The sequence below is a fragment of the Mustela putorius genome, unplaced genomic scaffold (genome assembly GCF_011764305.1).
Source record: "Mustela putorius furo isolate JIRA1106 unplaced genomic scaffold, ASM1176430v1.1 tig00003834_pilon_pilon_pilon, whole genome shotgun sequence".
Taxonomy (NCBI): domain Eukaryota; kingdom Metazoa; phylum Chordata; class Mammalia; order Carnivora; family Mustelidae; genus Mustela; species Mustela putorius.
Window position 1 is genome coordinate 110,050,374 of NW_025421987.1, and position 26,613 is coordinate 110,076,986.

At 35.7% G+C, this 26,613-nt stretch overlaps 1 protein-coding gene across 7 annotated transcripts in view; it reads right to left on the minus strand.

The window, feature by feature from the left end:
* ATP2C1 (ATPase secretory pathway Ca2+ transporting 1) overlaps positions 1-26,613 on the minus strand; it is a 182,851-nt gene that overhangs the window by 61,167 nt on the left and 95,071 nt on the right. For all 7 annotated transcript variants that reach the window (XR_006609236.1, XM_013061420.2, XM_013061421.2 and 4 more), the window contains 6 exons: positions 17,024-17,179; positions 16,150-16,218; positions 15,077-15,152; positions 7,387-7,453; positions 1,955-2,079; positions 1,018-1,115 (listed from right to left, as the gene is read on the minus strand). Coding sequence is in view for 6 of the 7 variants with exons in the window: in XM_013061420.2 (XP_012916874.1) it covers positions 1,018-1,115; positions 1,955-2,079; positions 7,387-7,453; positions 15,077-15,152; positions 16,150-16,218; positions 17,024-17,179 (591 nt within the window). In the remaining variant the exon portion in view is untranslated. The remainder of the gene's footprint in view (positions 1-1,017; positions 1,116-1,954; positions 2,080-7,386; positions 7,454-15,076; positions 15,153-16,149; positions 16,219-17,023; positions 17,180-26,613) is intronic.

The window sequence follows — 26,613 nt, forward strand, 5'->3', positions numbered from 1 at the left end:
GTAAAATAAAACAAGACAAAATCAGAGAGGAAGACAAACCATAAGAGACTCTTAATCATAGGAAACAGAGAGTTGTTGGAGGGGAGTGGGGTAGGGGGATGGGGAAAGTGGGTGATAAGACATTAAGGAGGGCATGGGATGTAATGGGTACTGAACTCTACCTCTGAAACTAATGATATACTATATGCCAATTAAGTGAATTGGAATGAAGGAGGAGAAAGAGGAACAGAGGGAGGGAGGATGCGACTGAGCTGCAAAGGATGAAGACATAACGGACTGTCCTATGCAATGAGAAAAGCGCCAAAGGGCCTGAAGTAGGAGGACTTTGTCACACCAAAAGAACCATAAAGCCATGCATCTGGTGCCCAGAAAGCAAAGTGAAACATGAAAGGATAAAGAAGGAAATAAGGAACAAAATACACAGGGGCTTTGAAAGGCCATACTTCAGGACCCTGGTCACAATGGAAAGCCACTGAAACATCTGAATTAAGGGAGTGACTTGCTAACATTTGGTTCTAAAAGATCTCCCAAGGGGTGCCTGGGTGGCTCAGCTGGTTGGGCAACTGCCTTCGGCTCGGGTCATGATCCCGGAGTCCCGGGATCCAGTCCCGCATCGGGCTCCCAGCTCTATGGGGAGTATGATTCTACCTCTGACCTTCTCCCCTTTCATGCTCTCTTTCACTCTCTCTCTCAAATAAATAAGTAAAATCCTTAAAATAAATAAATAAATAATAAAATAAAAGATCTCCCAATCTGCATACAGAGCAAGAAGAGTTTGGTAACAAACAGCTAGGGGAGACTGAAAGACAGGTGCCAAGGATGATTCAAAGTTTCTGGACTATAAAAATGGAGTTTACAAGTGCAGTGGGATCAAGACTGGTAGCATAAGGAAAAGGATCTGCTGATGATGAATTTATAGCCCTTAAGAAGACACGACAACAGAATTGTTAGAAATGTCTAAACACCAAGTTTCTTAACAAAGAAATACTGTTGTTAAAAAACAAAACTATACGGTACCTCAGCATGCAGACCATCTGAAGTAAATATGTGAGTAACAGTCATTTCATTCTTTGTCAGTGTTCCAGTTTTATCCGAACAAATCACATTACAACAGCCTACAGAATAAATATTATACGTCACCAAGAGTCAGTGAGAAATAAACAAGTATACACTGAAAACAAATCAAAGACTCTGGAAGCCTTTCCTGCTTCTCTTAATTTTGTACAAATCAAGTTCACCGATAATTTTCTTGTTTTCTCTCATTATGCTTTTCACCACCATAAAGTAAGTTCCGAAATTAAAATTTAAAGTGATAAATGCTGATGTTTTCTTATTAACTTGCAACTGAATTTCTACAGAGCTTCTCAGTATTAGCTTTATATTGTAACTTTATATAGTTTTAAGGGTACCTACCTATAAACCCATATAATTTTTTCAGTTAGTATTTTAAGATATTTTGCCTTCTCAATCTTATAGACTAAAAAATTAAATTCAGTATTTTTGGATTCCTAAAATTTTTTAAAAAAGAAGTTTCAGAGCATACATAAAGTTAATTTATAGCAACATTTAGCAACTGTTGTATATTATTGTTCTTATCAACAAATTCAATGGGATTATGACACTCTGGGACCTATGATTATCAATTATCTTCCTTGAGATGTCAAAAAATTCTATTAATTTTACTCTAAGGTTTTATTATATAGATTTCTTTTTTACATGACTTAAGAATTAGAACATCCATGACACACAGGTTTCTCTGAAAGTCCCCTGTCCTAATTGACATATACTTTTAATGGCCTTTTCTCGTCCTGAAAACCGTATTTAACTTTGCTAACAAGTCAAACACCACTATGCTAGCCTCTTAAGACAAAAACTGCAGCAACCTGATGATGATTCACTGTTGATGTAAACTAACAACTATTACTTAAGTTTGCTCGTAATACCATATACTTACCTAGAGTTTCAACAATAGGCAGTTTTTTCACAATGGCCCTCTTCTTCACCATTCTCATAACACCAAGGGCCAGAGTCACTGTGACCACAATGGGAAGACCCTCAGGAATTGCTGCCACAGCCAAACTGTAACCAATATATACTTAGTATTCAAGTATTAATTAAATAGTACCTACAGCAATAATTTCGATTGGTGTTACTTAAAACAGAGGCTAATAAAAATACTAAAACACTCAAAAATGGCCTCAAGAGGAAAGGAAAGTTGATTAACATTTACTGGATACCTACTAGCTGCCAGGTTACGTGCAGTGGTTGAAGAATGTAGGTTGTGACATCAGATTGCCTAGATTTATGCCCATGGCTTCACCAATTTTTACCTGTTGACCCTGAGCTATTATTACTACACCCACACAGTTTAGTTTTCTCATCTATAAATGCAGTTAACAGTAACAAGTATTCAAAAAAAAACCTATATGTGACTGTTCATAGCAGCACTATTTACAATGGCCAAAAGATCACTGTAATGTCTATCAACTGATAAATGGGAAACTGTGATATAGCCATACAATAAGATATTATTCCACCATACAAAGAAAGGTACTTCCTTTCTTTGTATGGTGGATACATGCTATAACACAGATGAACTCTGAAGACATTATAATAAGTTAAAGAAGCCAGACACAAAAGACACATATTGTTTTTATTGCATTTATATGAAGTATTAACAATAAGCAAATCCATAGAGAAAGCAGTTTAGTGGCTGTCAAGGGCTAGGGAGAACAAAGACTGGTGATTGTCCAATGGGCACAGGGTTTTCTTTTGATGACACTCAGTAATGACTGTGGCTGTACAAGACTATGAATGGACTTAATTCTATTGAATTATACATTTTTAAATGGTAAATTTTATGTATGTGTATTTCATCACAACAAAAAAAATTAATTACTGTTCCCTTTGCAATTAAAAAAAAACTCAGGGGTGCCTAGGTGACTCAGTGGGTTAAAGCCTCTGTCTTTGCCTCAGGTCATGATCCTGGGGTCCTGGGATCAAGCCCCACATCAGGCTCTCTGCTCAGCAGGAACCCTGCTTCCTCCTCTCTCTCTGCCTACTTGTGATCTCTCTCAAATAAATAAAATCTTTTAAAAAAATTAAAAAAAAATCAAATTAACTTTCTATTTTTTAACCCATTCCAAATACCACCTCTTGACTTGTCTACAAGTATGCGTTCCTGTTTTTCATTTTAACATTGCTGCATACACAGCTACTCACCAATTTCTATTACCTACTTTTTCTTTAGCATGATCTAACTTGATAATCCTTAGCATCCTGTTCTGTAAGCATTATTAAGCTTTCATGCTCTGTTTACAGATTAATTCCAAAATTTGAAAGCCAATGAATGACAAAATATCACTGGCTAAATAATGTACATACACTAAGAGTCAAGAAATACGTGCCTATCAGGGCACCTATCAGTTAAGCACCTGACTCATCTCAGCTCAGGTCTTAGTTGCGGGGTGGTAAATTCAAGCCTCACCTTGGGCTCCAACGAAATATGTTCTATCAGTAATACTTCCTACTCTCTTTTGAACTACTCTATGCTGAAACAGAATCCTCTTTTCTTAGGCTTCCATTAACCCTCCCTGTATTAGGGAAAAAAGGCATCATTGTTCATAATCTAGATCTAATGGACCTTTCCACTGTTTTGTTTTTAAGTCACTTTAAAAATAATCTGCAGAGGAATAAAATGGAGTGTGAAAAACTTCATTAGAAATTTTGAATTTTAAACTCAAAATATATTCCTGGATTTGAAGGTATACATATATTTGAAAGGGGTAATGTCCTTTGGATGAAACTAATGGCTCATCAACTGTCAGGAAAGAACCCGGAATATATACACTTTACAAAATATGATTTCAAATTCAAAATACATTTCCAATAGGTTATAAAGGCTTTCAATTTTTGTATTTGTACCTTCAAAATGCAACACTTTTGAAATTGTGGATGGTTCATAATTTTGTTGAAAAGAGAACAGTCATCTTCGTAAAATAATTTTTAGATTTATAAACACCAATAACATTAGTCCAATTAACTTTTTCATTTCTATGTCATCAATTTCCTTTTAATCATTTTTATAGTCACACCAGCCTTTGGTATTTCTCCATTTATAAATGGTATAAAGTAAAAATTGGTAAACAAATATCATAAAAAATTTTTTAAAAACTTACATACATCCTTTTAACAAAAAGGGATGGTCTGGATTTTTGCTGGAAAACACTGCATGATGAATTCCTTGCTGCAGAATGACTAACTGAAAGGGAATACCTGTCCTTCCCTATTTGTCTTTAGAAGTAAACTATTCACTCATTAATTCAGGAGTTTCAGAAAATTTAGACTACCATTATCCAAAGACTCATAGTATTAAGATTTCACTTGTTTGATTAAGTTTCACCTCCATTACTAAAGCGTACAGTGGCTCTTTGTCTCTTTCCATTCATCTTCTGGTTTGTCCAATTACCTTTCTATCAATTATTCTATGCCATTATGGCAGAAAGCAAAAAATTCTGATTCTTAATTTTAATGAGTAAAAAAAGAAGACAACAATGACTGTCTATAGACTTCTTTTATGCTTTTGTAAAGGACAATGTAATATTCTGAGCAATGTAATAAAAAAAATTAGAGAATAACAGAATGATGATTTACTTTACTATTACATCAACCCTGTAAGTGATCCCATCATTCTTCTGCATTCTTATTGTTTTTACTCATTTTTAGAACAGCTGGAAATAATTATTAAAATAATTGCTAGGGTAATGAAATAATAAAATGTTTCAAGACACAGGAAAAATAAGGTCACAAAAGATCCCATCATATATCTTACTTAAAATTATAAAAGGACAATGGACCCATATAATAATTGTGAAATAGAAGGAGTTTTATTCTATTAAAAAAGTTTTTAATGCTTTGTCCTTTGTAAGACCTTGAAGTAGGAATAAAAATCATGTCAATCTTCACGAACAGAACTGCTCAAAAAAAAAAAACCCTCAAAATCTAAAAATGAATCCAAGAGATTATATGCTAATGTTTAATATTTCAAACTCATGCCCCATTTTAAATTTATTTCATATTTCACCCAAGTGTTTTTTATAGAGATTGAAGCCAAGAGTTTCAAACTGTATTTCTGCTTCTTTGAGGGGAAAAAAATATATACTCCTTCACCCTATCACAAGTATTTTTGAACCTCTTACTCAACCTACCTCTTCTTTGTAAACCATCGGATTATTTTTTAGTTCATTGTTTTTGTTCTAACATTTTGGAACTATTACTTCCTAGGCCTACCACAGAGCTGTCATCCAGGATTTCTTTTCCTTAGATGCCTAAGTGAGTTCTACTCTTACTTATATACCATACATCATCTTCCTTTTTTCATTCTTGTTTTACCAGAATTCATATAGGACATGGAAGGAAAAAATTTTCTTATTACTTGCCCATCTACTTGTAATTAACTGGATCAATACTTTATCTCTGCCTAGATTTACAGATTTAAAATCCTTTCCCCTCATATGTTGACAGCACTGCCCCACTGTTCTCTAATGTAATTTAATGTTACTATGGAGGAAGGGTTAACAAAATCCTTTTCCTGTTTTGCATTTGGTTAATTCTCTAGCTCTGTTCCCCCAGTGACCTGGTAAGGGTAATTAAGTCAACTATGTTGCCAGGCAACACTGCTTATGATAAAGGGATCTCCTGACTGATAAACTGTCTATGGACTGGAAGAATTTAAATTGTCTTACAGAAAGCCATCATACTAGGTTTCCTAAGTGTAGGTGACTTTTATAACTGGACATATTTCTTGCAAGCACCCTGTGAAGTATGTTTCCAGAGATGCTGGTATCCATGGAATATGAAACATTTTAATCCAGGGCAGCTCCCCAACTCACAAGGTCATCCCAACCTCTTCGCACCTGAAGCTGAACTGCTATATAGACTCTCTCAGAAGATGACTGCCTTGGGGTGCCTGGGTGGCTCAGAGGGTTAAGCCTCTGCCTCCGGCTCAGGTCATGATCTCAGGGTTCTGGGATCGAGCCCCGCATTGGGATCCCTGCTGAGCAGGGACCCTGCTTCCCACCCACCCTGTGCCTGTCTCTCTGCCTACTTGTGATCTCTATGTCAAATAAATAAATAAAATCTTAACAAAAAAAAAACTAAAAAAGCTGGAGGGGGGAGAAGAAGAAGAAGATGGCCGCCTTAAGTCGCCCCAGTGTTCAGGGCACAGGTACCAATTGTGACCTATGAAAGTTTTATCAGTTGAAATGTTTAGAAGAGTCGAAAAAGACCCCAGGGGGGCACCTCAGGGGCTCAGTCTGTCAAGTGTCTGCCTTCAGCTCAGGTTATAATACCAGAGTCCTGGGCACAAGCCCCACACTGGGCAAATTGTTCAGCAGGGAACCTGCTTCTCTGCCCCGCCACCCCACCCTCACTCATCCTCTCTCTCTCTCAATAAAAATTTTCAACAATAAAAACAAATAAAAATCAATAATAAATAAAAAGACCCCCATGGTGGAAAAATGGTGGAAACTGCAACTGCTAACGAGAAGTCTGACACCAGTCTGATTATACTCCCTTTATAGACGACCTAAACTCTTTTCCATAATGATGTATCTAGATTGGAAGTTTTTTCATCCTGTTTGCATTTAGAAAATCTATACAAACTATAAAAATTTCATGTCTTACTTCAGATTGAGAAAATATTCATGTAACATTTCTTATATAATTTATTCTTCCCTCTCTTTGGAACTCCTATTGGTTAGATACAGTATATATTAAATTATTCTTTTTGTCACTTTTATTTCGTTCTCTGTTTTGGTCACTTTACCTGTTTTTTTGGGAGCCCTCTTTGACTTTACATTACAGCCTTTAAATTGAATTTTCAATTTCAGCAGTTAAAACTCATAATTTTCTAAAAACTTTTTATGTCTTCTGACTCTCTTCTGCAGTAATCTGTTTATCATGATACCATTTCTTCACAAATCTCTGAAATCTCTGAAAATAAAAATGCTTCCTAGCTTTAATTTTTCTGCTCTATGTCTTGAATTTTTCATTTTCCTCTGAGATTATTTAATTTTGATTACTATGGTCTTTCTCTTTTATGCTGCTAATTTTCAGCTGGGGAATCCTTGTCTATTTATATATAAAAATGCAGTATTATATTAGACAGATAATACCAAGCCTCTAGTACAGATTTTTTTCACTGCTATACATGTAGGTTTTCATTTTCCTAGAATTCATTTCAGTATATGAATTCTGAACTATTTAAGTAGAGACACTATACTCTTTTCTGCTCATATAATACCTCCACAGTGGAACATAACCTATGCCTATTAGAGAAATAAGAAAGGGAAAAGAGACTTTAATTTATACACAAACAAAACTTACCTTACACTAATAGTAAACATTTCCAGGATATCTTTTCCTAGTAACCAGCCAACCAACATGATGATACCTAGAACAAAATCAAATAGCTATTTTTCCCTTTATATATAATCACATAATATAGATGGGATAGAATAACAAGCTGAGGGCAATCAAAAAGTCCCTTCACATAAAGTGCATCAGATCACAATTTCATGATTTTACAAAAATCCATTAAGCAGGGGAGATTAAAATTAATGCTGCTTAAAATCAATGCTGTATGTGTGCGCACGCGTGCGCACGCACACACACACAGAGTTTAAACTTTCATTACCGCTGCTGCCACCCACTCCTTAAAGCAATAGTATCTAAGGATTCCCACTATAAGAAAATATTACCAGTATTTTCATACCATGGGGGGTGGGGGGCAGAGGTAGAGTAAAACATACAAATCTTCTATTTATTATCAGCTTTTCAAAAATAAACCCTGGAACATTACTTCTCCTAACTAAATATACAGGCAATACGTATAAAGTTTGTTCTACAAACAAAAGAATAATTAGGACTTGGCTCAAAGAGTGACTTATCTTACTTAAGATATTGAAAATTGCACTGACATTTAAAAATTACTACTTTTACAGCATTTACAAATGAAAAATCAATTAACATATGAGATGCCTGGGTGGATCAGTCAATTAAGCATCTGCTTCAGTGCTGGTCATGATCTCAGTGCCCTGGGACAGAGCTCGAAGTCAGGCTCCCTGCCTTGCCAGGAGTCTGCTTCTCCATCTCTCCCTACCTGCCGCTCCACCCATGCTTATGCTCTCTTTCTGTCACATAAATAAATACTCTTTATAAAAAAAAAATCAATTAACATAAACCAAACAACATACGCTCTGCTTTAACCTTTGTTTCTGAAATGAAGGGGGGCATGGAGTGTACCACTAGTTTTTTGAGAAAAAACACAGTATCATTATAGATTTAATAAAATAAAGCCACTTTAAGATTGTAGTCTAGATCAATATAAACACTTATACAAAGTTTTTATTCATCTTTCTACAACTACAAAATAATAATCCAGATGGTGACTCTCTTAAGATCCTATCAAAATATGACCCTGACAAAAGAAATTACATTCAATGAACTATACCAGGGGTCAGGGAAGCTATAATCTGAAAACCTCCTGCATGTTTGTAAATAAAATTTGTTTGAACATAGCCACATCCATTTGTTTATATATTGTCTACGAATGCTTTCCTGTTGACAGCAGAGTTCAGTATTTCCATCAGAGAATACTGGAAATACTTTGATAAGGACCAAAAGCTAAAATATTTACTATTAGGCTCTTCGCCAAAAAAAAAGAAAAAAAGTCTGCTGACCTCTGATTTTGATCTTAACCCTTATTCTATTCTATTCCATATACTATCCTAACAAGAAAAATTATGATCAATGTGTTATATTAAAACCAGATAATCATAAAGTTGAAAGATTTTTATCACTAAAAGTGATGTGGTTTCACAGTACAGCATTAATACAACTAGGAAGATTTAAGTGACTAAATCTCTTAGATTTATCAAATTCCCTATAAATTCTAGAAAATAAACATCAATAATCAAAAAATCAAATTAACTACATACTGGTTAAAAATGAGGAATGAAATACCTTTCTACATTCTTTATTATGAAGACAGAGGGATCAATACAATTAATATTATTTAATTGAAACTGCGTAAGAGAAATCTGCTTTAACTTAAAACTGTATTATTAATTTTGAGACATTAAGCTAGGAAAAATAATTAAAATAATATCAAGGAGAGATGCCTCTGTAGCTCAGTCAGTTAAGCATTCGCCTTCAGCTCAGGTCATGATCCCAGCGTCCTAGGATTGAGTCCCGCATCAGGCTCTTTGCTCAGCAGGAAGCCGGCTTCTCCCTCTGCCTGCTGCTCCCCGTGCTTGTGCACTCTCTCACTCTCATTCACTGACAAATAAACAAAATCTTTTAAAAATAAAAAAATAAAATAAAATTATGGAAAAATTAAAGGAGAAAGTACTCCAAAATTGATTCAAGAGTTTAATGTATGATAAAGATGTCATTTCAACTCAGGGAATAAAGAATGGACTACATAATTAGTATTGGGATAATTAACTTTTGAGTAAAAATATTAACTCTACCTTAACTCCTTTTTTAAAAATTAACATATAATGTATTATTTGTTTCAGGGGTACAGGTCTGTGATTCATTACTCTTCACAATTCATAGTGCTTACCATAGCATATACGTTTCCCGATGTCCATCACCCCGGCATCCCATCCCTCCCACCCCCCTCCACTCCACCCACCCTCAGTTTGTTTCCTGAGATTAAGAGTCTCTATGTTTTGTCTTTCTCTCTCTGGTTTCATCCCATTTCATTTTTTCCTCTCTCCCTCATGATCCTGTCTCGTTTCTCAAATTCCACATATCAGTGAGATCATAATTGTCTTTCTCTGAGTGACTTATTTCACTCAGCATAATACCCTCTATTTCCACCCACATCATTGCAAATGGCAAAGATTTCATTTTTCGATGGCTGCATATTATTGCGTGTGTGTGTGTGTGTGTGTGTGTGTGTACACTCATACATATATACACACCGCATCTTTATCCATTCATCTGCCAATGGACATCTAGGCTCTTTTCATAGTTTGGATATTGTGGACATTGCTGCTATAAACATTCGGGTGCACGTGCCCCTTCGGATCACTACATTTGTTTCATTAGGGTAAATACCCAGCAGTGCAGTTGCTGGGTAGTAGGGTAGCTCTATTTTCAAATTTCTGAGGAATCTCCATATTGTTTTCCAGAGTGACTGCACCAGCCTGCATTCCCACCAACAGTGCAGGAAGTTTCCTCTTTCTCCGCAGCCTCACTAACACCGGTTGTTCCCTGACTTGTTAATTTTAGCCACTGTGACTGGCCTGAGGTAGTATCTCATCGTGGTTTTGATTTGTATTTCCCTAATGCCAAGTTATGTTGAACACTTTCTCATGCGTCTCTTGCCCATTTGGATGTCTTCTTTGCAGAAATGTCTGTTCATGTCTTCTGCCCATTTCCTGGTTAGATTATTTGTTCTTTGGGTGTTGAGTTCTTTACAGATTTTGGATACTAGCCCTTTATCTGATATACCATTTGCAAATATCTTCTCCCATTCTGCCGGCTGTCTTTTGGTTTTGTTGATTGTTTCCTTTGCTGTGCAAAAGCTTCTGATCCTGAAGTCCCAATAGTTCATTTTTGCCCTTGCTTCCCTTGCCTTTGGCGATGGCTCTAGGAAGTAGCTGCTGTGACTAGGTTCGAAGAGGTTGCTGCCTGTGTTCTCCTCAAGGATTTTGATGGGTTCCTATCTCACACTGAGATCTTCCATCCTTTTTGAGTCTATTTTCGTGTCTGGTGTAAGGAAATGATCTAGTTTCATTCTTCTGCATGTGGCTGTCCAATTTTCCCAACACCATTTGTTAAAAATACTGTCTTTTTTCCACTGGACATTCTTTTCTGCTTTGTCAAAGATTAGTTGACCACAGAGTTGAGGGTCCACTTCTGGGCTCTCTTGTCTGTTCCATTGGTCTATGTGTCTGTTTTTGTACCAATACCATACAGTCCTGATAATTACAGCTTTGTAATACAGCTTGAAGTCCGGAATCATAATGCCACTAGCGTTGCTTTTCTCTTTCAATATCCTCTGGCTTTCAGGGTCTTTTCTGGTTCCATAAAAAATTTGAGGGTTATTTGTTCCATTTCTTTGAAAAAAGTCGATGGTAGTTTGATAGGGATGGCATTAAATGTATATATTGCTCCAGGTAGTACAGACATTTTCACAATATTTATTCTTCCAATCCATGAGCATGGAATATTTTTCCATTTCTTTGTGTCTTTCTCAATTTCTTTCAAGAGTATTGTATCGTTGTCAACGTACAGATTCTTTGCCTCTTTGGTTACATTTACTCCTAGGTATCTTGTGGTTTTGGGTGCAATTGTAAATGGGATCAACTCCTTAATTTCTCTTTCTTCTGTCTTGCTGTTGGTGTATAGAAAGGCAACTGATTTCTCTGCATTGATTTTGTATCTTGCCAGTTTACTGAATTCTTGTATGAATTTCTAGCCATTTGGGGGTGGAGTCTTTTGGGTTTTTCACATAAAGTATCACATCATCTGCAAAGAGTCAGAGTCTGATTTCTTCTTTGCTGATTCAGATGCCTTTTATTTCTTTTTGTTGTCTGATTGCTTAGGCTAGGACTTCTAGTACTATGTTAAATAACAGTGGTAATAGTGGACAGCCCTGCCGTATTCCTGACCTTAGGGAAAAAGCTCTCAGCTTTTCCCCATTGAGAATGATATTCACTGTGGGTTTTTCACAGATAGCTTTGATGATATTGAGGTATATACCCTCTATCCATACACTGTGAAGAGCTTTAATCAAGAATGGATGCCATACTTTGTCAAATGCTTTTTTCTCCATCTACTGAGAGTATTATATGGTTCTTGTCCTTTCGTTGATTAACATAGTGTTTGACATTGATTGATTTGCAGATGTTGAACCTACCTTGCATCCTAGGAATAAACCCCACTGGTCCTGGTGAATAATCCTTTTATGTACTGTTGGATCCTACTGGCTAGTATTTTGGTAAGAATTTTTGCATCCATGTTCATCAGGGATATTGGTCTGTAAATTTTTTTGATGGGGTCCTTGGTTTGGGGATCAAGGTGATACTGGCCTCAAAAAATGAGTCTGGAAGTTTTCCTTCCATTTCTGTTTTTTTTTTTAACAGTTTCAGGAAAATAGGTATTAATTCTTCTTTAAATGTTTGGTAGAATTCTCCTGGGAAGCCATCTGGCCCTGTGCTCCTGTTTGTTGGGAGATTTTTGATTACTGCTTCAATTTCCTTGCTTATTAGAGGTCTATTCATGTTTTCTATTTCTTCTTGGTTTACTTTTGGTAGTTTATACTTCTCTAGAAATGCATCTATTTCTTCCAGATTGTCTAATTTGTTGGCATATAGATGCTCATAATAAGTTCTTATAATTGTTTGTATTTTTTCAGTGTTGTGATCTCTCCTCTTTCATTCATGATTTTATTTATTTGGGTCCTTTCTCCTTACATTTGGATAAGTTTGGCCAGGGGGTTATCAATCTTATTAATTCTTTCAAAGAACCAGCTCCTAGTTTTGTTGATCTGTTCTACTGTGCTTTTGGCTTCTATTTCATTGATTTCTGCTCTTATCTTTATTATTTCTCCTCTCCTGCTGGGTTTAGGCTTTCTCCGCTGTTCTCTCTCCAGCTCCTTTCCGTGTAGGGTTAGGTTATGTATTTGGGATCTTTCTTGTTTCTTGGGCTTGTATTGCTATGTACTTTCCTCTCAGGACCATCTTTGCTGCATCCAAAAAATTTTAAACAGTTGTGTTTTCATTTTCATTTGTTTCCATGAATTTTTTCAATTCTTCTTTAATTTCCTGGTTGACCCATTCATTCTTTAGTAGGATGTTCTTTAGCCTCCATATATTTGAGTTGTTTCCAACTTTCCTCTTGCGGTTGAGTTCAAGTTTCAAAGCACTGTGGTCTGAAAATATGCAGGGAATGAGTCCAATCTTTTGATACCAGTTGAGACCTGATTTGTAACCAAGGATGTGATTTATTCTAGAGAATGTTCCATGTGCACTTGAGAAGAATGTGTATTCTGTAGCTTTGGGATGGACTGTTCTGAATATATCTGTGAGTCATCTGGTCCAGTGAGTCATTTAAAGCTCGTTATTTCCTTGCTGGTCTTTTGCTTAAATGATTTGTCCATTTCAGTGGGAGGGGGGGTGTTAAAATCCTCTACTATTATTGTACTATTGTTGATGTGTTTCTTTGAGTTTATTATTAATTGGCTTATATTACTGGCTGCTCCCATGTTAGGGGCATAAATATTTACAATTATTAGATCTTCTTGTTGGATAGACTCTTTTAGTATGATATAGTGTCCTTCCTCATCTCTTATTACAGTCTTTGCTTAAAATCTAATCTGATATAAGGATGGCCGCTCCAGCTTTCTTTTGATGTCCATTAGCATGGTAAATGATTTTCCACCACCTCACTTTAAATCTGGAGGTGTCTTTGGGTCTAAAATGAGTCTCTTGCAGACAGCATATAATTGGGTCTTATTTTTTTATCCAATCTGATACTCTGGGTCTTTTGATAGGGGCATGTAGCCCATTTATACTCAGGGTAACTACTGAAAGATATGAATTTAATGCCACTGTATTGTCTATAAGGTTACTGTTACTGTGTATTGTCTCTGGTCCTTCCAGGCTCTCTCTTTGCTTAAAGGACCCACTATTTCTTGTAGGACTGGTTTGGTAATCACAAATTCTTTTAGTTTCTGTTTGCCCTGGATACCTTAAGTCTTAAACTAAAATAAATTCTACTCAGTAAGATTTTAAGTGTCAAAAGTAAAAACTAAAGTAGTAGATTGATGTTCAAATAGATATAAACATAAACACTTTCCACAACATAGGGCTGGGACAGCCTTAATGAATAGAACAAAGAAATTATAACTGCAAAGATTATTAACATGACAATTATATCAGAAGATGTTTCAATTGTATCTCTCTCCTGTACCAAGTTTATTTTATTTATCCCTAAAAGGGAATTTAAAAATTGGAGGGCAAAAATGTAACAAAAGGATGGATATCCTAATTATACAAAGAGCTGTTACCAACCTAACACTCAAACCGCAAGATTAAAGATATATTGTCAGGTCATAAAATAAAAAGGACCAACACACATATGAGGAAAGTATTCAATGTCTCTATAATAAATTGTCAAATAAAATAATGAGAAGTCTTATATTTGTCTGTTAATGACAACAAAGTTGGCAAGAGTGATGGATGAGATAAACTTCTGCTTTGCTGATGAAAAATATTTATTTGGCAATATGAAACAAAAACCTTTAAAAACAAGCCAAAACTTTTAAAACTACATGGGTACTCTTTGACCCAATAATTTTTGCTTTTAAGAAAAAGATAACTGCACTGAAGAATCATTTACATAATTTTAAGAACTCAAAAAAACATAGAAATATCTAAAAAAGGCCTAAGATTTTTTTCCCACATAATGGAATACTATACAACCTATTTTATGACATCAATTTAATGAGCATCTATTCAATGACAAGACACTTATGAAGAAAATATGAAACAAAAAAGGAACAGTTAGTTCATAAAACATTACTATCCATTTTGTTGAAAACTAGAAACACAAATACTAAAATGATTACAGAAATGTTCCTTGATGATAGGAACTGTATGGAGTTCTAATTTATCTTTGTAGAAAAGGACAATGGTTGGGGGCTAGTTTTATGATTTTTTAAAAGTAAGCTGGGGCGCCTGGGTGGCTTAGTGGGTTAAAGCCTCTTTCTTCAGCTCAGGTCATGATCCCAGGGTTCTGGGATCGAGCCCCGCATCGGGCTCTCTGCTCAGCAGGGAGCCTGCCTCCTCCTCTCTCTCTGCCTGTCTCTCTGCCTACTTGTGATCTCTGTCAGTCAAATAAATAAATTTAAAAAAAAAAAGTAGTAGTAAGCTAAAAATTAATTAAATGAATAAACACATTTACTCATCTATCTCAACTCTCCCTTCCCACTCAAAAACAAACAAACAAATAAAACCTAAGTAAATAGATGAGATACACATACTCACTCTTCTCTTACCTATTATACCAAAGGAATAAAAGGAAAGTTGTTTTCCTAAAAGGTCCATGCTCTTCTGCAGAGGGGTTTTTGGTGCCTTGACAAATTGGAGAAGAGTGTCATGATAATGAGCTAAATTTAGTAAAATATACTAAGTGCCTGCTAAGTGCTTGACATATTCATGCTAGCTCAACATACTCATGACATGACATATACACCTCTCCCTTAAGGTTAGTATTACTCCTTTTACTGGAGTAAAGGAAACTGAGGCTGAGACTTTTCAAAGCTTGTTTATTTGAAAAGGAGAATGCTCCTCATACCTGTTTTTGAGAAGAAATCTATTCTCCCTACCAGCTTCTCCATGACTTTATTATCATCCACTGCCCCTCACTTTTCCAATCTTCTCTTTTCTGTATCCACAAACAAGCTTACAATCCAACTCTTTTTCTCCAGCTGGCTCCCTGATCAGCTAACTCCCTTCTCTAGCACTCCCCTCACTGCCAAGCTTCTCGGAATGGTTTTATACACTGCATCACATATAATCTTGGCAGGTTACCTGAGAAATCCAGATGATCTCAGGAGAATATGACATTTGTAGAATGCAACTTTTTTTATATATAAGAAAGTATTTTCAATGAGAGAACTAATCTTCAGTATGCTTAAACAAGAATATTTTCGAGGTTATTTTACTTTACAATCTTTTCTCCCCATTACTTGGAATTAAATGAAGTTGGTAGTTTTGGTAGAAGACTAATATACTATTTAGAAAATTTTTTAAAATTAGTTTAAAGCTAATTTCTAAAAAGAATAGGCCCTATAAATAATTGTCCATAAACCTTTTTCCCCTACAAACCATGAAGATCAAAATGTTTCAGCCTATCAACAATGTCAATTCAAGCCCTTTTAAATACAGTCTTTCCAATTATGTTTTAAACAAAGACATCTGAGTGATATTCTGAATAAAATACTACTTTCAATAGTAAATAAAATAATTCACCAATATTTTCTGTTCCTGTACTTAAAATAGAGAACTTCAGATGTGAAATTAAAACATCATTAACAAAAAAAAAAAAAATCATTAACAAAGTACTTACTTCTTCTGCTTGCATCATTTTAAAAACCTCTCCAAATTCAGAATTTTCTCCTGTTCCAATGACAATACCCTAAAGGAGAAAAACAGGAAAATATGTTTACATTCAGATAGAATCACTTCTCTAAAGCCAAAATAAATAAATTTAAAATTAATTAATTAATTAAATTTAAAAAAAAAAACACTTCTCATTCACTTTCTCCAAAGCCTTGCCCACAGTCAGGATGACTAACACACATATCCAAGGTTCCCTTAGTAAATTAACTTAGTAATATTACTATAGATCACTAGTACTTATGCCTTACTATAAAAAGTTTTGACCCAATTCTGAGGCCTATTCTTTAACTATATTAAAATATCTGAAATTCAAAACTGTCTTAAACTCAAGAGAGACATATAATGTAGTTTCTTTTCCCCCTCAAATACTACTGAATCATGTCTTTTATATTTGTGAAATATAAGGATCTTTATTATCATCCACTGCCAAATACTTAAAAATCCATCAATAGGTGAATGATATATCATCAGAAGATGATAGCCAGTACCATTACCACAAATTAAAATTTTATTTAGCTAGTAATGAACATATCCATGTGCCACTGTTTCTAAGTTTTTAAAAAAAAAAAAAAAAACAGATACTGAGGACTATGTTTTCTAAAGGCTCCATTATCTGACAAATGGCAGAAATATGGACATACTACCCCTCAGGGACACAGGTCCTCCTTCGTCTTACAAACAGTGGCTATGGGTTAGGTTCAATTCTGTCATTTCTTTGTCATCTATTTTTAAAAGAGCCACATAAAATTAGCAAAATTGAACTAAAAAGAAAGGTCGACAACAAAGGAATTGCCACTTTCAAAACAAGAGAAAAGAGTTACCTTTGCTTTGCCACATCTGACCAGGGTTCCCATGAAGGCAATGTTACTTCTTGATGCAAGATCCCCATTAGTTGCAGCCGGCTGAGGAGCAGTCACTTTAGAACAAGGTGTTGTCTCTCCTGTTAAGCTGGACTCATCAATGGAAAGATCCACAGCCTTGGAGAACATAAAGTACTCCATTAAGTTCAAGTCTGAAGACTCCCTGTGATACACTTAATATCTGAAGAGTTTGTAACCATCACTTCTTTCTCAAATATCCCCTTTCTGATAATTACCCAAATCTTTTATTATATCCATTACTCTAAGAAGACCAGAATAAGTACAACCATATTTAAAATATGCAGTGAAGTCAACAAAATCCAGCATGCAAAACAGAATGCTATACTGGGAGACAAGATTAGCTTAAATTTCAAAATACAACTAAAGGAACACTAGCTGAGACTATCTGGAGAAAATAATTCTCATGATAAAATATTACTTCCTAATTTTGCCATAACTGAAGTTATGAAAATGTGTTTGGCAGATTTAAAAGCAGACATCCAGAAGAGAAATACGAATAAAAGATATAAAGAGTACTGAGAGAGAAATCATTTCATCATTTTGGGGTCAATTTTCATGAAACTTTGCTTGCTATATACATCCTTAAATTTATCCAAAATGTATGTCAGCAAAAAAATAAAAAATGTACATAAATGCTTCCATGTAGATCACAAATATCATACTCTCTTCCATCTGTGCAAGAGGATTCAATTCTGAGTTTCACTCCTAGCATAAGTAAGTTTTCACCTATCATAGCATGCCAAAAACAAACAAATAAAATCATCATTTTATATGTGGAAAACACTACACATGTAACCTGGCTTTGTTTCTGAAAGTATGACCCAGAGAAAAATAGTTCCAAGGATGTTCACAGACATTGAGTATAATGTGATAGATGACTCTCTCTCTCCCTCTCTCTCACACACACAGAATGGGAACTATAAAGTGCAAGCAGTATAAAATAAATTTTAAAATAAATAAATAAATAAAGTCAAATAAGTTTTAGAAATAACTGAGTTAAGAGTTAACAGCTTCCCCTACTTAGGTAGTGCTTCGTTAAACCTTCAACAGGTTAGTGTGAATCACCTCAACTGGAATACAGATACAAAAGGAGCTGTCAAAGTTTGGTCACAGCAGGACCAGCATAACCAGCATCACCTCTCCCTACCTCCTCAGAACTTGTTAGAAATTCACTACCCTACTTCAAATATGGAGGTCAGAGGGTAAACCTACAAGATTATTTATAAGCTCTCCAGGTGATTCTGAGGCATATTTAACTTTGGGAATCAATGGAATAGAGTGTCACAAATTTCTTTGATCCATTTTATTCTAGAACCTCTCAGTCTAGGGTCTTTAGGGTACTTTGAGAAACTAGGACCCAGTGCATGATTTTACTCATTTTACAGATTAATTTGCTCACCCAAAATACGTTTACTGACTACCTATGTACTAGGCACTGAGATAGAACCTAGAAAATAAATAAGGAAATGAACCCAGAGCAGTTAAATGACTATAGTCATGCTGTTATTATAAACTGAGCTGGTGTTCTCAATTAGGCCTCTTGACTGACAGCTCAAACTATACGCAAAATACTCTAAACTTGAAATCCCGCTGGGTGTTTTGGAGAGTATGGTAAAGAGGTGGAAATAATAAATTTCATCTTTTTAAATGGCTCATTTTTTCATGAGCATAAATATGTCATAGAAAAGAAATATTAAAAATTGGCTCATGGATTCTCCCCATCCATACAGTAAAACTAAATTTTAGCTTGATCAATTTCCTTAATTCATTCACTTAAAAAATATTTATTAATGCCAGGCCCTGTACTATATCATACACAGTGATGATCTCCAGAACTACTCCTCTCTGGGAAAGGCAAAATTAATGTTTTTCCACTGAAGATTTTCTATTTTAGACATAAATCTTAAACACTGACAAATACACTTGGTGGCTGTCTATCAGAACAAAGAATATGAAAATAATCTGATTTTTTAAAAAGGGAAGAAAAGCATAGCTTTATTGGCTCTGTCAGTGACCTCGCTCTTCAGTGTCAACCTTAGCAGTTCAATAACCATTTAATAGGAATTTTTGTTCAAATCAGGTTTTTCTACAAGAAAGAGATTATTTTTAGCACAATAGCAGTCAGCTCTGTCTAGTGTAGAAACTGAGGTGGGGGAAAAAAGGAGCTTTAGATCTTTATTTTATATGTGTGTGTACATATTTGTATTATATATAAATCTATAATTTGTTAATTTATAAATGTATTTAAAAATTAAGAATAGGGCACCTGGGTGGCTCAGTGGGTTAAGCCTCTGCCTTCGGCTCAGGTCATGATCTCAGGGTCCTGGGATCGAGTCCCGCATGGGGCTCTCTGCTCAGCAGGGAGCCTGCTTCCCCCTCTCTCTCTCTGCCTGCCTCTCTGCCTATTTGTGATCTCTCTTTCTGTCAAATAAATAAATAAAATCTTTTTAAAAAAATTAAGAATATATTATCAATGGGGCACCTGGCTGGCTCAATCAATAGAGCACATGACTACCAACATCAGGGTCTTGAATTTGAGCCCCACATTAGGCCTAAAGTTTACTTTAATTAAAAAAAATATAATACATTATCAATAAAATTTGTCCAAATCATACAATGTAGCAAACTGCACAGATCTCAGCTATCTGTTGAACAAGAATATCTTTTTAAACTTTTCTTAAGTAATTTCTACATCCAACGTGGGGCTTGAACTCAAGACCCCAAGATCAAGAGTTGCATGCTCTTCCAACTGAGCCAGCCAGATGCCCTGAGCCAGACTATTTTCTAAGTTACAATGTATTTTCTCTTAAAGTGATTACAAGAGTTTCCGCAGGAAATAGTTTTGAGGGAAGGAAAGAAAGTCATTTCTAAGAAGGTGGTATTTAATGAATTAGGCAAGCCTATTACAGTTTAACAAAGTCACAATTTAATTCATTTTGAGAACAAAGATATTAGAGGCATTTATTTTTCCATTGCATTTATGAGAATGATAAATGAGTAGGATAAAATGAAATCAAAGAACCAGCCAATTCCATGCCTTCTAGCCAGAAGTTTAAATGTTAAACCTTCAATAGAGCTGTTAATAAATAGGGAAACTGATTATGTTTCACTTTCTCTATATTATTCTTCAGGTACTCTACTGGAGGTGTGAATAAGAGACAATACAGTTCAAGAGTCAGAATATAAATAAGAATCAAGACGTATATATATAATCCATATCTGAATATTTAACATCTACAGAATAAAACTGGTTGAACAACTTCAAAGGATTATTCCTATAAAATATTAGGGAGAAAGAAACTAAAAGCCAAAGTCACATAAATTTTCCTAAAAAGCAAAAAATGAATGCTTAAAAAAATTACAGTTAATATGGAACAATCAACAACTACAAATAAGTTATTAAACTAAAGAAAGGTTTCGTATACTGCATGCTACTAAATCAGTTACCTCTCTAGTCCAGAATTAAAAGAAAATCAGAAATGGCTTTCTTTCCCCAGAAAAAAATTCCAAACTAATCATCCGCAGTTGTCTGATCAGGACAAAATTTCTTTCTTTTGGTCACAAAAATTAAGATTCCTCTTACTGTTTATCCAAATGAAGGAAAATGTAATTAAAACTTCTTCATGAGGGCGCCTGGGTGGCTCAGTGGGTTAAGCCGCTGCCTTCGGCTCAGGTCATGATCTCAGGGTCCTGGGATCGAGTCCCGCGTCGGGCTCTCTGCTCAGCGGGGAGCCTGCTTCCTCCTCTCTCTCTCTGCCTGCCTCTCTGCCTACTTGTGATCTCTCTCTGTCAAATAAATAAATAAAATCTTAAAAAAAAAAAAAAAAAAAAAAAAAAAAAACTTCTTCATGAGCTCTAGTTATTAGCAATCTAAGTCTAACCAACTAAAGTAGGGAAACTGAAGGGACTCCATTTTAGAAAGGCTTCATCTCCACTATTTTTCTGTTAGGCCTCATTTACTTGTGTTCTGTATTCTGTTTCTGAATCAGCTAAAGAAGCTATATTCCCATTTAAAGGGGGAAGTGAGAAAGTTAATCACTCTCTGAGTTTTGTCCTAGGTACCTAACACCTAACAACATCCAAGAGCCAGATCTTGAACATGTTCTTTGAACAAACCTCAGCTGACCCTGGCATCAACACCCACTACTTTGGTCATTTATGGAATAACACCTATTGCTCACCTGACATTCACCTTTGATTAGACCCTACCCAGGATTCCTGAAGAACATGTACCTTAGACCTCTTTCAATATAAACCCCTAATCCCAAGCAACACCAAGATGCATTCGCTTCTCCTTTTCAAGTCTCCCAGACACCCCTCCTGCTATTTTCTGTCACTCACACTATTCAATAAACTCTATTTTCACTTTCTCCTACTCGTATTTGATTTCTATCCCACATGAAGCCAAGAACCCTCTTGGCTGCACCTGTAGGAGCATTCCCTGGGTTCTTGGATCCAACCTACCTGCATCACAACCAAGTGTTATAAATTATTAAAAAGGCCTATATGAAATGGATTTTACCCCATGGTAAATATTTACATGAACTGTTAACTTTCTGACTTAAGTGGTAGACAGATTCAACTTGATCAAGTTGCTAATAACTTAAAGACCAGTATTTGGTTAACAATGATTTCGCTAAGACTACTTAAAGAAACCAAATTTCAAAAAAGGGACCTACTTTTGCAACAGTCCTTTCCTACTCATATGAATTGAGAATCTTAAAGCAAACCCTCCCATAATGTCTTTTTATATTCTAGTGACTTAATGAGAAAAAAAGTCTTCTCTTCAACATTGTAAACATAAATAGCATTCCTCAGCTCACCCTGCTTTTTAACCAATGATCTATAAAGAATCGGACAACAAAACACTAATAAGCACAGCTCAAGCTTATACAGTCTAAGAGAATTAACATTCCCAGTGCTCTACATATGGATGGGTTTTCCAAACTGAATAATGACAATACGACTTCAGAAATATACATCCTTCCCAAAGCCAAAATGAGTGATTACCCCGAACAGTTTTTAGTAAACAGGAATGTTTCTAAATTCCACGAATATACTATATACCTTCACCAATATTCTACTCAATTTCATTTGACAGCTAATTTTAAAAATGCTTCCTTTTAACAAGTCTGTACATGTTTAATAATTCAGAAATTTTTAAAACCAAAGTTTCAGTAATAAATTACAATAAGAGGGGGAGCAACACACTGTAAATCTATTTATCAAGGTGGCCTATCAAAAAAATACACTAAAGTTGATATAAAAACTTGTGAATAGGGCACTCAAAGAATTGGTCCCTCTACTAAAACAATCATAGACTCGCAAAAAAATGAGAGAATCAACTCTTGAACCAAAAGCTTAAAACAACCAAGGAAGTGTTTAATGAAGAAAAAGGCAGCTGAATTTTGGTAAGAAGGTCCTGTGGCATTTTTGTTTACCTGTCTAACATGCCAATCACCCAGAGAAGCAGTACTGGCTGTGGGGACAGATGCATGTCTTCCTGTCACAGCTTACTAGCAGTTGGGGCTAAAAAAGATCTTGTTCTTAAAAAGACTATACTTCTGTGTTTTAACCTGTCTGGCAGTTCCCTGGGGGACTGGTGCAGAGGCTATTATTTATTTCACCACTCCACTCCAATGCAACTACAGTGACTTTTTGGCTGTCTGCCAAAGGATTAAGGACATATACTAATAGGCAAGGGACTAGGAATAAAGCAAGTAGCAGACACAACCAAAAGACTGGGAAGAAAGAAGCCAAAGATGAAATTTTGTGAGAGAAAATGAGCTTGGAAGGGCTGCCACATATACCAGGGAAGAAAGAGTGCAAAATGGATGCCTATAACCATATGTGTGCTCAGAAAGACCTGAGAAGACCCTACACTTGCACTATGACAGATCTGTGGATTTGGCACAAGCAGGTAAAGGTGAAGGCAGGTTTGGAGATAGCCTAGGTTCAATGATCAAGAAATGCCACAACTCAAAGACAAGTTAAAAAGACCAAGAGAGTAGTAACTATTTTTCCTCTTTGAATCGGCAAAGATAAAGCTGACTGTCGAAATAACGGAACAGAAATATCAGTGACCACATGCAAAAAGGAATACAGTCTTTGGCCGGTGCAAGGGGGGGGGGTGGGAGGGGTGGGGATTGTAACTTTTTTTTAAAAAAAAGTCACTAAACAAATTCAAACACTGCAACTCTCAACAATAAAGAAAATAAAAAATAAAAACCTTGAGGAAGTGTAGAATTTAATGTACAGAATTATGACAGCACAACATTCAAAAAAAATATAAAGTTCTCAACAAAAAATTATAAATACAAAAAAACCCAAAAGAATGACCTATTCACAGGAAAAAAATGAACTGACAAAAATAAAATCATCCCTCAGCAAGGCCAGACACTGGACTTTACCAGAAAGACTTTAAATCACTGTTTTATATATGCTCAGTAAACCAAAGAAAATCATGAACAAAGAACTAAAGGAAATCAGGAAAACAATTAATTAAAAAAAAAAGACTACCACCTGTACCGCCTGAGAGAAAGAAAACATAAAAAGAAAACAAACAGAAATCCTGATGCTGAAAGTACAATTGAAATGATAAGTTCCCTGGAGGGGTTCAATAGCAGATCTGAACAAGGACAGGGGAAAAAATAAGCAAACAAAAAGACAGAAACTGAAATTAATCAGTCTAAAGGACAGAGAGGAGAAAAAATAAGAAAAATGAACAGAACTTGAGGTACCTGTGAGACATCATCAAACACACCAATATAAGTATAATGTAGTCAGTGTGGGGGGGGGGGTGAAATGGGCAGAAAGAATATTTGTAAAGATAATGGAATGAAAAGTTCCCAAATTTAATAAAAGACACGAATCTATATATCAAAGAAGCTCAATAAACTCCAAATAGTAAAAAATTTAAAGCCATCTAGATTGACAGATGTAATCAAACTGTTGAAAGACAAAGACACAATCCTGAAAACAGCAAAGATGAAGGAACTCATCACATACTCAATAAGATTAGCAGCCCATTTCTTATTGGCAACCATGGAGGCTAGAACCAAGACATATCTAAAGTGCTATATAAAAAAAAAAAAAAAAAAAAAAAGACCAAAAAGAAGCCTACATCCAGCAAAACTATCTTTCAAAAATGAAGAAAAATTAAAACATTCCCACGTAAACAAGAGTTAAGATAATTCATTGCTAGCAGACATGCCCCACAAGAAATGCTGAAATAGTCTTTCAAGCTAAAACAATCGGAGATCAGAAAGTAACTCAAAACCATATGAAGAAATAAACTCCAGTAAACACAACTACACATGGAAATAGAAATGCAATCATTATTTTATTTTGACTTTGTGACTCCTCTATATTTCCTGATATATATAATGTGCTTAGAAATATATGGCTGGTAGGCACAGAATGCATAAAAATAAAGTTCGTGATAACAACATTAAGGTAGAGGCAAAGTAAGCTGTATAGGAGGCTAAGTTTTTGCATGCTAGTGAGAAAAGTTGGCATGAATTCAAACCACAGTTCTAAATTTAGGATTTTTTTTTTTTTAATCTATTTATTTGTCAGAGAGACAGCAAGTGTGAATGCAAGCGCACAAAAAGGCAGAGTGGCAGGCAGAGAGAAGTGGACTCCCCACTAAGTAGACAGCCAAACATTGGGCTTGATCCCAGGATGCCGGGATCATGACCTGAGCTGAAAGCAGACATTTAAATACCTAAGCCACCCAGGCGTCCATAAATTTAGGATGGTAACTGAAATCCACATCATAACCACCAAGGAAATATGTAAAAAGTGTACAGAAAAAAATTCAGGAGGTAATCAAAGTGTATTTTTTAAAAACCTCAAACACACACACAAAAGGAGAGATTAGAGAAAGTGAGGAAAAAATATAACACATACAGAAAACAAATAGGAGGGGTGCCTGGGTAGCTCAGTTGGTTAAACGACTGCCTTCAGCTCCGGTCATGATCCCAGGGTCCTGGGACCAAGCCCCACATCAGGATCCCTGCTCAGTGGGGGGCCTGCTTCTCTTTCTTCCTCTGCTGCTCCCCCTGCCTGTGCTCTCTTGCTTTCTGTCAAATAAATAAAATCTAAAAAAAAAAAAAAGAAAGAAAGAAAGAAAGAAAACAAATAGCAAAATGGCCTAATAAAGTCCTCTATCAATAATCAATTTAAATGTGGGGCGCCTGGGTGGCTCAGTGGGTTAAAGCCACTGCCTTCGGCTCAGGTCATGATCCCAGGAGCCTGGGATCAAGTCCCGCATCAGGCTCTCTGCTCAGCAGGGAGCCTGCTTCCTCCTCTCTCTCTCTCTCTCTGCCTGCCTCTCTGCCTGCTTGTGATCTCTGTCAAATAAATAAATAAAATCTTAAAAAAAAAACTTATAAAAAAAATCACTTTAAATGTAAATGGATTTATAACTGAATAGTATATACGTACAATGGAATACTATTTGGCAATAAAAAGCAATGAAATATTGGTATGTGCTACAATATGGATGAATCCTGAGGTGTTAACTAAAGGAAGACAGACACAAAAGACTACATAGTATTTAATTCCATTTATAATGAAATGTCCAGAATAGGTACATGTATACAGACAGAGCAAGCAAATTAGTGCCTACCAGACACTGGGGCAGGGGAAAGGACATACAGACTACTAAAAGGTGAAGGTGTTCTTTGGGAAGTGATAAAAATGTTCTACAATTAACACTGTGGTGATGGTTGCACAATTCAGACTATATGGAAAGTGACCACATGATAGATTTTAAATGTGTAAATTGTTTAGAGTGTGCATTACATCTCAGTGAAGTTTTTTATGTGTGGTGTTTTTTTTTTAATCTTTCTATATGTGGTACACAACCAGCACTTTTAGCATGAACTAATAGCTAGTTAAGAATGCAAACTCTTTGGGCACCTGGGTGGCTCAGTTGGTTGAGCATCTTGAGCATCTCCTGCAGCTCGAGTTATGATTCCAAGGTTCCTGGAACTGAGCCCCATATCACCTTGCTCTGTGGGGAGCCTATTTCTCCCTCTGCCTGCCACCCCCCCCTGCTTGTGCTCATGCTTTCTCTGTCAAATAAATAGTAAAATCTTTAAAAAAAAAAATGCAGACTCTTGGCCCCAACCCAGAGCTGCCAAAACAAAACCCAGATGATTCCTATGTACCTTCAAAAGTTAGGATATAATGCCCTAGGGCAACTCTGTCACAGTGAGAAAACAAGAGACCTACTTAAGTGGCTTACCTAAACTCATATGGTCAATTCATAATACACACTTTATTCTTTGAATCACAGTTGTTTGCAAATTGCCCTTTCTCCCAGTAGAAAGGGCACAAATTGTATCTTTTCACTTCCTAGCCCTAAAGCCTGGTACAGAGTTCTATAAATAATACTCAAATATTTACTGAATGGCTAAAATGACATCCTAACATAGACCAATTTCCAAAAAGAGGCATTACACCTTGCCTAAACTAGCTCCGTTAACAAAATAAGTAAATTTAACATACCATTAAATGCACTT